Here is a 13,324-nt window from a genome sequence, read left to right as displayed (position 1 = left end):
CTCCCCTCCTCTCGGGCTCCCCCCTCCCCACCTCACCTCACCTCCCTCCCCTCGTCTACGGCCCGGCAGCCAAATCTCCACGCACCGTGCTCGTAAAAACAGCTTGGCACGTGCTCCAAATGCACGACTCCACGCGCGATTAAATGACAAACATCTGTACAGGCTCGCACACACAGTGCACAACTTGATTTGATTCCAGTCTACTAGTAGGAATAAAGACGCACTTGTTGTGCAGACCTGCTGATTTCACTTTATCTCACGTGTTTGCAAGTTGAATTCTGCACTTAAAGAAGCGTTCTTTTCATTTTGGGAGGTCCTTGTTTGTTTAGCAGCACATCCTCCTGTTTTGTCATGTTCTCATGGGGGGCAAAAAAAAACTTGACAGACAACACCACTATAGACAGTCACTGACTGCTGTTTAAATTATTTTGTTGATTGCATTTGATTGTATTTAATGTATTTTATGGTAACATGTGATGTGATAGATAGATAGATAGATAGATAGATAGATAGATAGATAGATAGATAGATAGATAGATAGATAGATAGATAGATAGATAGATAGATAGATAGATAGATAGATAGATAGATAGATAGATAGATAGATAGATAGTTAGATAGATAGATAGATAGATAGATAGATAGATAGATAGATAGATAGATAGATAGATAGATAGATAGATAGATAGATAGATAGATAGATAGATAGATAGATAGATAGGTAGATAGACGGATAGATGGATGGATAGATGGATAGATAGATGTAATCATTTGCGTTTAGTTGAATTAGACAGAAGACAACTTTTCAATGTTTTGACAATCAAACTAGATAAATATGTTGCCCTTTCAAGTTGTGGTTGTGTTGCGTTTGCCAAAGTTGGACAAATGACTACTTTTCAATGTTTGAAATAAAGTAGCCTGAAAACTATTTAAAATCCTTCAATTAAAAATTAAGTAAACATTAAGTTTAGTGGAACGTGCCGGCGTGTTTTCTCATGTCAAGGCCAAGTGAGACGCAGCGTGGGTGCCTTCATATCGTGTACGTGTGCCGTAATTGTTTATGTTTGCGCTCCGGGAGCGAAAGGGTGTCTCGCCGCTCGCGCCTGCTCCCGTGCGGGTGCCCGCCGTGTGATGATTGAAGACTGGAAGGCAGTTTCCCGGCTGCGCCCTCAGCCCGGGCGGCGCGCCATTGGCCGCCAGCTGCGAGCCGCCACGCAACCAATGGGAGGGCGCCGACCACGAGCCGTCCTCCCCCGGGCCGCGTGCGCCTCGTCCTGATTGGTGGGAAGTTAGTGTGGGAAAGAAAGTTTGGGAAGTTTCACACGAGCCGTTCGCGTGCGGGGCAAGATATAAATACACGCCACACGCAGACGCGCCGACACACGCAGACACACACTCGCAGCGGCACGTCGCCCTTGGATTCTAACTTGGTGCACTGACGCGGGACTTTTTTTTTTGGGATCACTTCTTTGCATCGGTGGACCATATTTTGCAGCGTTTTGAGGGATAATTGATTTTGCCGTGAAGATGCCTGCCGACATGATGGAAAAATCGTCCTCTTCTCCGGTTGCTGCCACCCCGGCAAGCATGAACTCGACCCCCGATAAACCTAAAACAGCCTCCGAACACAGAAAGGTGAGTTTATTGACATGATCCACTTCCTTATTTAGACTCTTAAGTACGCCTTTTACGCACACTTTGATGTTTATTAACACATTGCTCGTCATTTCCTAAAGTCTTCCAAGCCAATTATGGAAAAGCGGAGAAGAGCTCGAATCAACGAGAGTTTGGGCCAGCTTAAAACGCTCATCTTGGATGCTCTCAAGAAAGATGTAAGTACTCTCACGCTCGTGAAGTGGAGTTGGGAAGAAATCCCAAAATCGGACCAAAACGTGGAGATGATCGCTTGGATCCTAACTGTGTGTTCGTGTGCCTTTCTCAGAGCTCCAGACACTCCAAGCTGGAAAAAGCAGACATCCTAGAGATGACAGTGAAACATCTCCGGAACCTCCAGCGAGCTCAAATGACCGGTGAGTTTCGCTTCGACTCTTTAATCTCACATGAAAAGAAAAAAGGTGTCGGAGCACAAAGTAATTGCCCTCATCTTTTTGTGCAGCTGCTCTCAACACCGACCCCACCGTGTTGGGCAAGTATCGCGCCGGTTTCAGCGAGTGCATGAACGAGGTGACTCGCTTTCTGTCCACCTGCGAGGGTGTCAACACGGAGGTCCGAACGCGGCTCCTCGGCCACCTCGCCAGCTGCATGACGCAGATCAACGCCATGAACTACCCCAGCCAGCACCAGATCCCCCCCGCGGCAGGGCCAACGCACCCGTCGTTCGGCCAGCCCATGGTGCAGATCCCCGGGTCCTCCCCACAGGTGCTGCCCATGAGCGGCGTTCCGTGTAAGGGAGCTCCCTCTCCGGGCACTTTACCCAACTCGGACGCCACCAAAGTGTACGGCGGCTTCCAGATTGTGCCTGCCACGGACGGACAGTTTGCCTTCCTCATACCCAACGCGGCGTTCGCCCCCAGCGGTCCCGTCATTCCCGTGTACGCCAACAGCCCCGGGACGCCGGTGCCAGTGCCGGCTGCCGTCTCCCCCGGAGCCCCGTCGGGAAACACAGACTCGGTGTGGCGGCCCTGGTGAACACAACCAAGGGGCGTAAAGACTCTCAAATGACACTTTCTAGTTCTTCTCTTTTTTGCTCCATGTTAGATTTTTTTTATTATCAAATGGAAAAAGAGTATGCACTATATTTGTACAGCTAACAAAGCCAGTAAAGTTCATATTGAAATGAGATTTGTATTGTGGAAGTCCGTTCACTGCATTTTGAAAAAGATATATATACAGTTGTTTTTCCTACTTTTTTGAAGCCAAAGATGTTTCATGCGCTTATGCCGTTCTTCGTTTTGGAAGACAAATAAATTTGTTACTTCATGAACACCCTTGTTTGTTTTTGAGCTTGATTTTTTTTTTACAACTTTAACAACAGTATTATTATTCATTAGAGACGGACACGCTTGTTTTGGTCAAGTGCTTGCGAAAAGCTAAACATGCACTACGAAATGTACATGTTTAATTCATCGATGATGTGAAAATCTTCACGAGTTGGCATTTTACTTTCGAAACAAACGGATGCTGACACAAATACGGTATTTGTATATTGCAGCAAAAGTAGTGAATCATCCAAGTAAAAGTGTTTGAAATCTTAAAAGATCAGAGAGCACAATAGTCTGACTTTTGACTGGGCTACTTTGAAATGTGAGGTGTTTTTCCAGTGGTCACGTACGACATCTAGCAGCGTAAAGGCGCATTGCATCCTGGTTCTTGTGTGGTAGATCAATGTCCTCCGTAGTATCTGCCTGTGAAGATGTGTTCTCTCGATTAAGGAGTGCTCAATTCGGACAATATACTTCCATTAATGTCATATTTGTATAATTTTATTGTAGATGGTATTCTGCCCCCCCTGCCCCACGTTCTAAAAACATTCACACATTGAACAATCCAAATTGTCCATAGGTGTGAATGTGAGAGATGGATGGAATTTAAGTAGCTAAAGCACACTTAATGTAAATGCTCAAATCTTGGCAAGTGTCTTGATATGACAACATTTAACTGTCATGGCCAGATGACGTTATTATTTTCATTTTATGTTGATTTATTAGTCAACTATGTAATTGAGGCTAGGGGATATTTTTGGAAATGTTTCCACAATAAAAGGGGTAAATGGGTTGCACAGTCTAGTGGTTAGCATGTCTTCTGCACAGTTCTGAGGCTCAGGGTCGGATCTTGGCACTTGCCTTTCTGTGTGGAGTTTTCAAGTTTCTCCATGTGCTCTGACTTCCGCACACAGTCCAAAAACACGCACACAACTGAAGACGCTGTCCATAGGTGTGCATGCGAGTGTGAATGGCTGTTTGTCTAAATGTGCTTGTTTGGCTGGTGACCAGTCCACGGTGTGTCCCGCCTATATTCACCCAGACTCAACTTGCTTCAGCTCATCTGCAATCTTAATAAAGTCATTTTCATTTGTTAGGCATGCTTAATATTAATGCTGACATTTCGGCCCTTGCGTTGATATGAAAACATTTTGCTGTCTTGGTCGAATGACATCATTATTTTCATTTCATGTTGATGGAGATATATTAGCTAATAGTATAATTGAGGCTATGAATATATGTGGAAATTTTTCACAGTAAAAGAGAAAAAGCTCATCGTAAGCCAAGACTTCAAATCTGTCTCCACTGGATAGACTGTATGGAGAAAAGTACTTTTAATCTACTTGTCTGTCACGAGTTGGACGAGACTCATTATTTTCAATCTTTTTGGGAAAAGTTTAGCGAAGGTCCCTTATTTTCTGTTCCAATAAGTACTCAAAGCGAAGTCCACAAAGGCATACTTGGATGAGTGGCGTGGAAGTGTCCCTGTACTTTTGTCTGCAGTGTGTGTGAGTGTGTGTGGCATTGAGGTGACAAAAAAAAAAAAGCGGTGACTAGCTGTAGAAATGCTGACCTTGGTGCTGAATGCCAAATTGTACCACTTTGGGGACGTTCCACTGTAATCCACACAAATGCGAAGGCAGACAGAAGCATTATATTACTCTGGATATCCTATTAGAGAGGCATTCTTCAGCCTTCATGTGGCTAACAGCATCCTGACATAGTGCGCCGCCTATTTAATCAGAGCTGTGGCTGCCGTGTGATGCCAGGGAGGTTTCATGTTTAACATCCAGCCATGTGGTAGCTCTCTGCTTTGCCCAGGTGTGTGTGCCCCCTCCAGCTATCCCGGTGTGGCCCGTCTTCTTTGAAGCCCGTTTGTGTGTGTGCGCGTGTGTGTGTGCAGGTGTTTGCAATTATCAACGCGCTAAGAGGCACAAAGTGCGGATAAGTGCCATCATTTTGAATTTCCATCACACCTTTATGCGGGGGGCCATGCATCGCTGTTTGATTGTAGCCATGTGTATGCGCCGGTGTCTTGTGCTGCGTTTGAGGACGTGCCTGGCCAAAGGGCACAGCGAGGAAGGCAGTGGGGAGTTGACTCCCCAGGAGGAGGGGGGTTCAAGGAAAGGCCTACCACACAGGATAGCAATGGGCCTCCTGTGAGCGCGAGCGTCTCCGCGCAAGCAGTGACTCGCGCGCACACACATTCAACCCCGTTCCCACAGCGGCCCAGCTGCGCTCGAACGCAGCGTCGGGCTTCCTGCCCCACGAGCCCCGGGGCCACAGCTGGACACAAGACGTCTGGGAGGCACGTGGTGTGACCCGGACAACACCCAGCTGCTGAACGCCCTCCCACCCGCCTCCCTCAACATCTTCATGATTCCTTGCCGTCCGCAGAACAGCTTTACGAGCCTCTCCAATTACCCGGCGCAGTGGCCGAGCTGCCGCACTGACCGCACACATGTCACAACACGACCGGGGGGTTAGCCGCCATGCGTGTCCATTAAGTTTTCCCACACTCCGCGTGCGTGCAGGGAGCAAAGCGAGCTGGGGGGGGGGGGGGGGGCGGGGACGGACTCCTCTGCTTCCTCTTTGGCTGCTAAGTGCTACCATATGGTCCTCTCTCTCTCGCTAACTTATGGTTAGGCTGCCTCTCTCGCTCCCTCTCTCTATTGGCCCGTCACTGGGGCTGTCTTTGATTGCGGCCCAGACAAGCGAGAGCTTTATGATTTAAGCCCTGGGCTTGCTGTACCAAGCCCTGGACTCATTTCGAAGACAACCCCTCCCTCCCTCCCCCACTTTCTGCCTCCTCCTGCAGTTGCAGAGGAAGGCTGTTTTCTGGCAGGAAATGAATAGCTCCCAGATGAGCGCAGGAACCTGAGAGGTCGTGAGAAAGAGGCGAACCCCCTCCCCCCTCCGCAAGGCCCGGCCTGCTGCCAGCCGCCAGGGGAATGTGGGAGAGCGCCTCTCTGACACACGCATCAACCCCTCTGCCGTCCACCGCACCGCCTGACTGACTGGCTGCTTCCGCGCCGGGCCTCGCGCCCACAATACACTCCAAGACAGGGCGAGCGCCACCGAGGCCGGCAGCGCGGCTCGTCGGACAGCCAGCCGCCACGGAAAAGTGGGTGGGAGCGGGGAGACGGAGCTGCGTGGGTGGAGGTGGATCATCGTGTTTGAATCCCGCCCCGTGTCTGAAATGCCGCGGAAAGTTAGGAGTGTGTGAGTCGGGTTTACGTTAGCCTCATGCGTGACCCCCGCATGCACACTTACACGGTCACTCACAAGCCTTCCTCCCGCTCTCCCAAAGGCAAACACTCAGTCCCTGGCGCAGGTGTTCCTTCTCAGGAGCAAAGGGTTTTCCCCTTCACCTCCCCGTGTGCTACACTAACATTTATTCCTCGCGATGTTGACACTGTTATGCTTGGATGTGCTATGATGTTTAGCTGCAGCTGCACGGGACTACTTGAGGGTCTTTTTGTGCGTGTGTGTGTGTGTTTGAATCAGCTTACCTCAGCTTTAGCTTGACACGTGAAAGTAAAGTAATTACACAGTCAGTGACATTTTATTTTGCGGCCTTGCGACCACATTTAGGGTGGTGGTTCTGAAAACAATTAGTTTTAATAATAACCCATGGCAGCAGCATAGTGGACTAGTGTTGGGGGTAATGCACATTACAGTAATATACAGTAGATTCATGCATTAATGAAGTACTTTGTAATATAATGAGTGAATCACATTTTTTAGATATTATTACAGTTACCGAGTCCAGTAAAGAATTTTAAAATTGGGGCCACTAGTCAAACGAGAAAAGAATTTACTTTGTCGATTGCTCACTGAACTACTTACCACAAATATTGTATCCTACTGGTCAAAGACAATATGGCATCATAGCTGAATATGTATTTTAAAGAAGTTCTCTTTAGAATGTCTTTATTACTTCCATACTTAAATAAGAGTGTGATGGGCTTGTTTATTTAAGTTAGTTCATTCGATTCACCTCGACACATTTGTCTATGTAGTAAAGATAATTACAACTATTTGAAATTTAAATTGTGTTTTGTTAATTTTTTCAATGGAAAAAAAGTTGTACTCATGTCGGATCTCTCTTTATCAATAGATATTTTTGATTTTATTACACATTCCCTGTCGATCAATGGATCCATCCATCTATCTATCCATCCATCCATCCATCCATCCATCCATCCATCGTTTGGTGCATAAGCACAAACAACAGTCAAGGCCCTTCTCCCCACTTAAAGGCAGAGGGAGGCAAGCCTCTCATCCACAAGAGTGAACCCCAACAGGCTTCGAGTCGGGGACAATTACACTCTAAAAACAGTTGGGTTAAAAATAACGCTATTTTGGGTAAAGAATGGAACGATCCACTAATTGGGTCAACTTGACCCACTTTCTTGCATTGTTTTGTACAAAACCAATTTTAGGGGTTGTTTTGTACAAAACTACCCATTCTTTGCTTTTTTGTCTGCATAAACAACCCATAAAGTTGGGTCAAATTGACCCAAGTAGTGGATTGGTCCACTTTTGACACAAAATGTGTTATTTTTATGCCTACACCTGTTAGAGTATGGGTAGAGGCTATCCCGACTACGTCTAGTCGAAACCTCTCGACCTCGCACTCCAGCTCAGACCCCTTCCCTGCCGGAAAGGTGACGTTTCACTAGAGCCAGCTTTTGTCGCCGGGGATCAGGCCGCCAAGGTGCCTGTCTTCTGCTGCCACCCGGATCACATTTCACCCGACCACTATGGCCTATCTCACAGTTGGTGAGCCCATGAGAAGGATGACCCACGTTGCCCTTTGGGCCTGAGTCCAGCCACCAGACATTCTCCTTTGAGCCCTACCTCAAGGCCTGGCTCTAGGGGGCGGTCCTTGGTACCCCAGATTACTCATCATAATGGGTGTGTGAGCCATTCTTTGTCTGGTCACTCACCTAATTTAATTAATTGGTTAATCCCAAAGGTTTGTGAAGTATTTGGATATAGGATTCCCAAGTTGTCCCGCAGCTACGTCATCCAGTTATGCCTTTATGAGCCGTGCTATATCCACTAAGGCGCAGCCATTACTGGAACAAAAAAGGCCTTTTCCCAACTGTTCCCACAAATGCGTCCAAAATTATACAGCCCAGTGGATTGATCATGATTTACTGATTAAGAGGTTTTCCCTTACATGTATAATGCCTTTGCATCCACACAAAAAAAGTTCATGATGCTAACAATACTCTTTCCGTCTTCTCTTAGCAGCGGTTCGAATGACTCATTGCCCATATGCGTCTTTTTCCCAGTATTCCCAGTCTCACACAGACACACACACGCACACACACACCCCTCCACACACACACACGTTTCCTTTGTCTCACACGCTCTCATGCACGCACGCACACACAAGCGCACTGTTTGTGTGACGCTCCTATGGTAACCTGTCGAGCCAGTAAACAGGGCAAGCTGTCTATACTCCAATCCCACAAGTCGGCTTGCCCATTTTCTTTGGCTCACCCTGCAAGGCGACAAAAAGCCCAGCAGAGGCTCCCACCACCAGCAGCCCATTCAAATGTCAGCCACCTCGTTTGAAGTCGCACACTGCTATGTAAATCCACTGTTTTTCTCACCAGCACAGCCCCTTTACGCACACGCACTTAGGCGGAGGTGGTCTGTGACGTCCACGGATTGTGTCTTTATAGTCAGCAGCCTTTGCAAGTAGTCTGTATAGCGTATCCCCCCCCACCCCCCGTCCCCCAGGTTAGCGGTACGTAGACATGTTAATGCGGGCATGGTAACTTCAGCAGATCAGGATGTGGCAACCATACCAAGCTGTCATTTACCAAGTTGGCACAACCCCCAACTTTGAGCGGTGACAGTGATGACCCCATCACACTGCGCCTTTGTGTGACCTGTCCTCCAGTTACTCTAAAACTCGGGGCCAATTGAGTGGGTGGGATCCCTTTATACCTCCCTTCCTAAACCTTCACAATAAACAAACAAACCAAGCAAATAAGTTCTCACCATACCAACATCCAAACTCTCGGGCTGGTTATATTGTACAAAGCGTTCGCTTGTGAAACACGCTCTCTTTCATCTTTTTTAAGGTTTCTTTTCCCCAATTTGGCATCAAATCAAAGAAAACGATCAAAATTGAGCATATGTGGAGACCTTATAACATTAAAGTTTTAAAGCTTGCCATATTTGGATGCAATAGTGGGGTTAATATATTAGAGCTGCACCTTTTCATACAGTCATTATGCCACTAGTCAAAGGTATTCAAACTATTGCATTACAACTGTATAAAATATATAAAACAGATCCACCTGTGATTGACTGGAAAGTACCCAGCCTCATACCCAAAGTCAACTAGGATAGGCTCCAGCTCCCCCGTCACCCGAATGCGGACAAGTGGTCCAGAAAATGGATGGATGGACATTTACCTCACTTCAGGATAAAAAAAAATAACAATCTGGCCACATGAGGAAACATTTTCAGGCTGACAGTCACATCCCAAAGAAAACAACAGTGCACCAATATAGCCAAACACTCACATTTATGGAAAATGTATAATTAATAAATCAAACTGAGGTAAAAAGCAACTCATTACAAGGACAATGAATAGTAAATCTAATAAGGTCCTCAGTTTGACGCGCAATGAACTAGTTTGCTCGGGGCGTAGGATACAGAGTAATGCGGCACAAGAAAGCACGTTCAGTTACTGCCATTCTAACTGTTTGTCATTTGGCTATTCAAGATGTATGTTCCACTGGGGTTTTTTTTCGCGGACATCACCACTGCATTTGCGTAGCTAGTGATTCTTGCGTTGTGACTTAAGTATAAAGTTGTTACGTCGCAGCTGCGGATCGTTTAACCAAGCAGATTTGTATTTTAATGAAACTTGATGTACTTGTTGATCATGATGGCACAACGCTAAATCTCAAGTTTTAGGTCAATCGGAGCAGGGGTTTGGAATCTAAGACCTGCTGAATTTGGATAGTTTGAGCAAAAAGGGGCGTGGCCGCCTTATAGCTCAGAAAATACTGGTTCAATCTTCACAAAATTGCTATTTTACTCCTATGAGTGAAAACCATGACCAACTCCACAAAATGGAAAAAATTTGTGCTGATCGCTTTTTTTTTTTTTTTTTTTTTACAGGTTGCATCATCTCCACCATCTAACATATAGAACTTTTGAATTTTGAGGTTCTGTTGTATCTCCCGTGCGTGAGTGTGCTGCATGTGGACCCATGCACGAGTTTGTTAGGTCCGCCGAGGTCACGTGCTCTCCTGGCTGGCTTGACAGTAATGTTTTAAGTGTGTTTGGTGTTTGTTTGCACATACACGCAGGGCTGAGATCAATTACCATGGCCTAGGGCAGCAACACACTCAACTTACCGCGTTTGGCTGTATGATCTATGAAGCCTGCTCTCGCGTGGCCGCTTTTATTTTACTCCAGGGGCCCCTTTGAGATGAAGGAATGGGGAAAGCAGATTTTTTTGGGACTCTTGAATACATCAGAAGGTCTGATGTTCGGTATTCTTCTTTTGGAAATGAGCTGGAGGGTAGCCAGCGATGTCAGTAAATCAGATACTGACTTGTAAAATCACCCTAGTGGTGTTTAAGGTGTAACGTGGACCAAACACTCGCATGCACACATGCACCCACAGGATGCTGAGGGAAGTTTCTTCATAAACCTGATGGGTTTATTGATTCAAATTAAGAACAGATTTTCAGGCCATGAACAGCACACAATCAATTATTTTGTGCAGCGGCGCAAGAAATACTGGTACTTCATAATATGGTTGATTTTTCAAGTATTTGTACTTTACTTGAGTATTTATGTTTTTGATGACTTTTTTTTAATTGACATTTGCTGCCTACAACTGAAAATAGATTTATGTACTTTCTACTCCTTCCGTGGTCAAAATAAGCTCGTTACTTTTTTCATCCTCTACAAATGTTGAAATAATGTAAAAAAAAAAAAAAGTCACATTTAGAGCCAGGTAAAGTCAACCACGGTTGAGATCTTAATTGATTGAGATCGTAGTAATGTGGGCAGGTGCTTCAATAATAAGTAGCGAATCTCTGTCGCAGCAATGACAAAATCTGCTCTCATTTTTGTAAGCCTTTGTTTTTTATATCACCGATTGCAAAAAAAAAAAACACAAACCACACAGATGTCAAACGTAAGCCATGTCACAGACTCATTTTGATCTACGTTATGCATAAATAAGTGGTTGGAAAATTGGGTTTTAATGGCTCGGCACATTTAAGTACATTTTAGAGTGTCCTTGTTTATGTTTACTTGAGTACAGAGGTTGAATCAGTACTTGTAATTTTACCAGACTTTTTTTTAGCAATATGTTATATTGTAACTTTTCTATATACAGTATATTCTTTTTAATAATCCAAGACAGATTTTACTTTGAATTTGTTGAAATTGTTCATTGAATAAATAAATAAATAAAAACTCAGATAAAGAAAGCAAATGTAATACAACTCACATAACACAAGTCACTATAGACGTCATGTCAGCCAGCAACAAACATAAACCTAGCATGTGTTTTGTTTTTTCCTTTGACTATTGTTTAGCAACGTTACTCATTATATTTAGTTAACTGCTAGCTGTTGTTTGCGTCCCACTCCCATCATTTTTCTCAATGAGAACTCCATTTTTGAAAGATGTCTAAATAGTCAAACTTTGAGGTGCCGTTTTCTCCAGTTGTCAGTTTCATCCCAAAATGCTGCCGTTCGTGCGCATCTTTTGTTTTATTTTTTGCTTTACTTTGGACGCCGTGTGGTTCACAGCAGACATTTGTTGCATCACTCGAGGGTTCAGGGACTCAAAATGGAATTACGCCACCGCCCTCGGGTCCATCCACGCAAACGCAGCCTAAAATGTGGCGTGGACCTGCGCTTAATCCTCTTTTAGGTGTTAGCGCCACAGTGGAGCTGGTCGTCGAGATACGACCACTCCGTACAAAAAAAAGCAAGCTGCTGGTGCTCAGATTGTGTGAGGCTATACAATGTAGTCAGTCCATGTCGTTTAGCATTCAGAAAAAGCTCAAGTGTGGCTTTATGCTATCCCGTTTCTGTTATATGCCTCCCACCTCATGACTCTCTGTTGCCTCACCTTTGTGGTCTTTGTTCCCAAACACTCCCACAAAACCCTCTTTTTACAGTTTGCGTCAGAAATGTGTGTTTGTGCGTTTTGTGGTGCAAGCCTATAGGCTAGTGTCTTTTTGTCTGGGATATAGGTCCAATGAAATTAGCTCCAAGGTTTTGGAAAGCCACCAAGAGTGGGTAGAAGAAGCAGAAGAACAATTCTTTGCTGTGTGGTCAGTTCTTTCTATTCTTTTCACGTTCCTGTCCTAAAGGGGAAGTCAACCCAAACATTTTTTTTCAAGAATATGTTCCATGGAAGCCCACTAGTTGAAACAAGGCATTCTGATTAGAAAAAAACAGAAAATGTGACCCTATTTCCGCCATAATTACACTTTTTTGTCTCATATCTATGAGCGGGAAGTGTTATTCACATTTCACATCACACATTTTTACTGGTTAATGAGAGACAAGGGTGTGTTCAGACTTGGGTACAAATTCAGTTGTACATTGTTGCCGTAGGATCGGAACTTCATTGTAAAGTGAGGACCCTCATGTAATACTGTATGCATGCCCTATATTTGGCAATGGCACTTGTTAAAAAGAAACATATGCACACCAACTGCTTATCCTCAAGCACTAAACCGCATGTTGAATACCAGACATTGTGGTTTTTGTCATTTGTGAATGAGGACTTTGCTAATTTATGTGACTCCACTGGATGCAATCGTGGTATACAGTGAACCCCCTTTTACTTTGGATGAAAATCTGGGATATAGAGACCATGTAAAAAACTATTTTATACATACATATATATGTTTATACATATATAAAATCGTTTTTTACAAATCCACGTTTTAGCTAGGGTGTGAACAGTGAACTGCAATTTAGTGGAGGAACATTCTTAATGTTCATAGCGCTGTTTTGACTGTGATGCACACATGCATGCATTTACAGACTACCACGTTAAATGCTTAAATGAAGACTATAACATTTTTGTTTTCAAAAATGTAAATGAAATGGTGCTCTTTCCAACCGTTTTCAGTCAAGGCAATCTTGTATAAATGGCCGCAAACTTGTGTGTCATTCAGTCGGAGTGATTGTGATGAGCGTGTGGCATCCTTTCTTCCACACTAGCGGTTGCTGAGCGGTGTCGCTCGGCCCCCGAAGCCGTGCCTGTGCCTGACCCTCCACACACGATGTCAGAGTAATTGACAGTGACTGGAAATATGCGGCATCATTGAGCGGCGACCTGTGTGACTAACAGGGTTAGGGCCTCCC

The 13,324-nt window shown here is 45.0% G+C and overlaps 1 protein-coding gene across 1 annotated transcript; it reads left to right on the top strand.

Moving 5' to 3' along the window:
- Positions 1-1,350: 1,350 nt before the first annotated feature.
- hes1 (hes family bHLH transcription factor 1) lies at positions 1,351-2,944 on the top strand. The gene is made up of 4 exons (XM_086047268.1): positions 1,351-1,635; positions 1,737-1,832; positions 1,943-2,030; positions 2,117-2,944. Exons 1-4 carry the CDS (start codon positions 1,528-1,530, stop codon positions 2,647-2,649), a joined length of 825 nt encoding a protein of 274 aa, XP_085903394.1. The 5' UTR covers positions 1,351-1,527; the 3' UTR covers positions 2,650-2,944.
- Positions 2,945-13,324: the final 10,380 nt, after the last annotated feature.

The sequence above is a fragment of the Filicampus tigris genome, chromosome 12, assembly GCF_054856515.1.
Source record: "Filicampus tigris isolate MCC_2025a chromosome 12, RoL_Ftig_1.0, whole genome shotgun sequence".
Lineage (NCBI taxonomy): Eukaryota > Metazoa > Chordata > Actinopteri > Syngnathiformes > Syngnathidae > Filicampus > Filicampus tigris.
The sequence above is the reverse complement of the archived record's forward strand: the minus strand, read 5'-3'. Positions and strand labels throughout refer to the sequence as shown.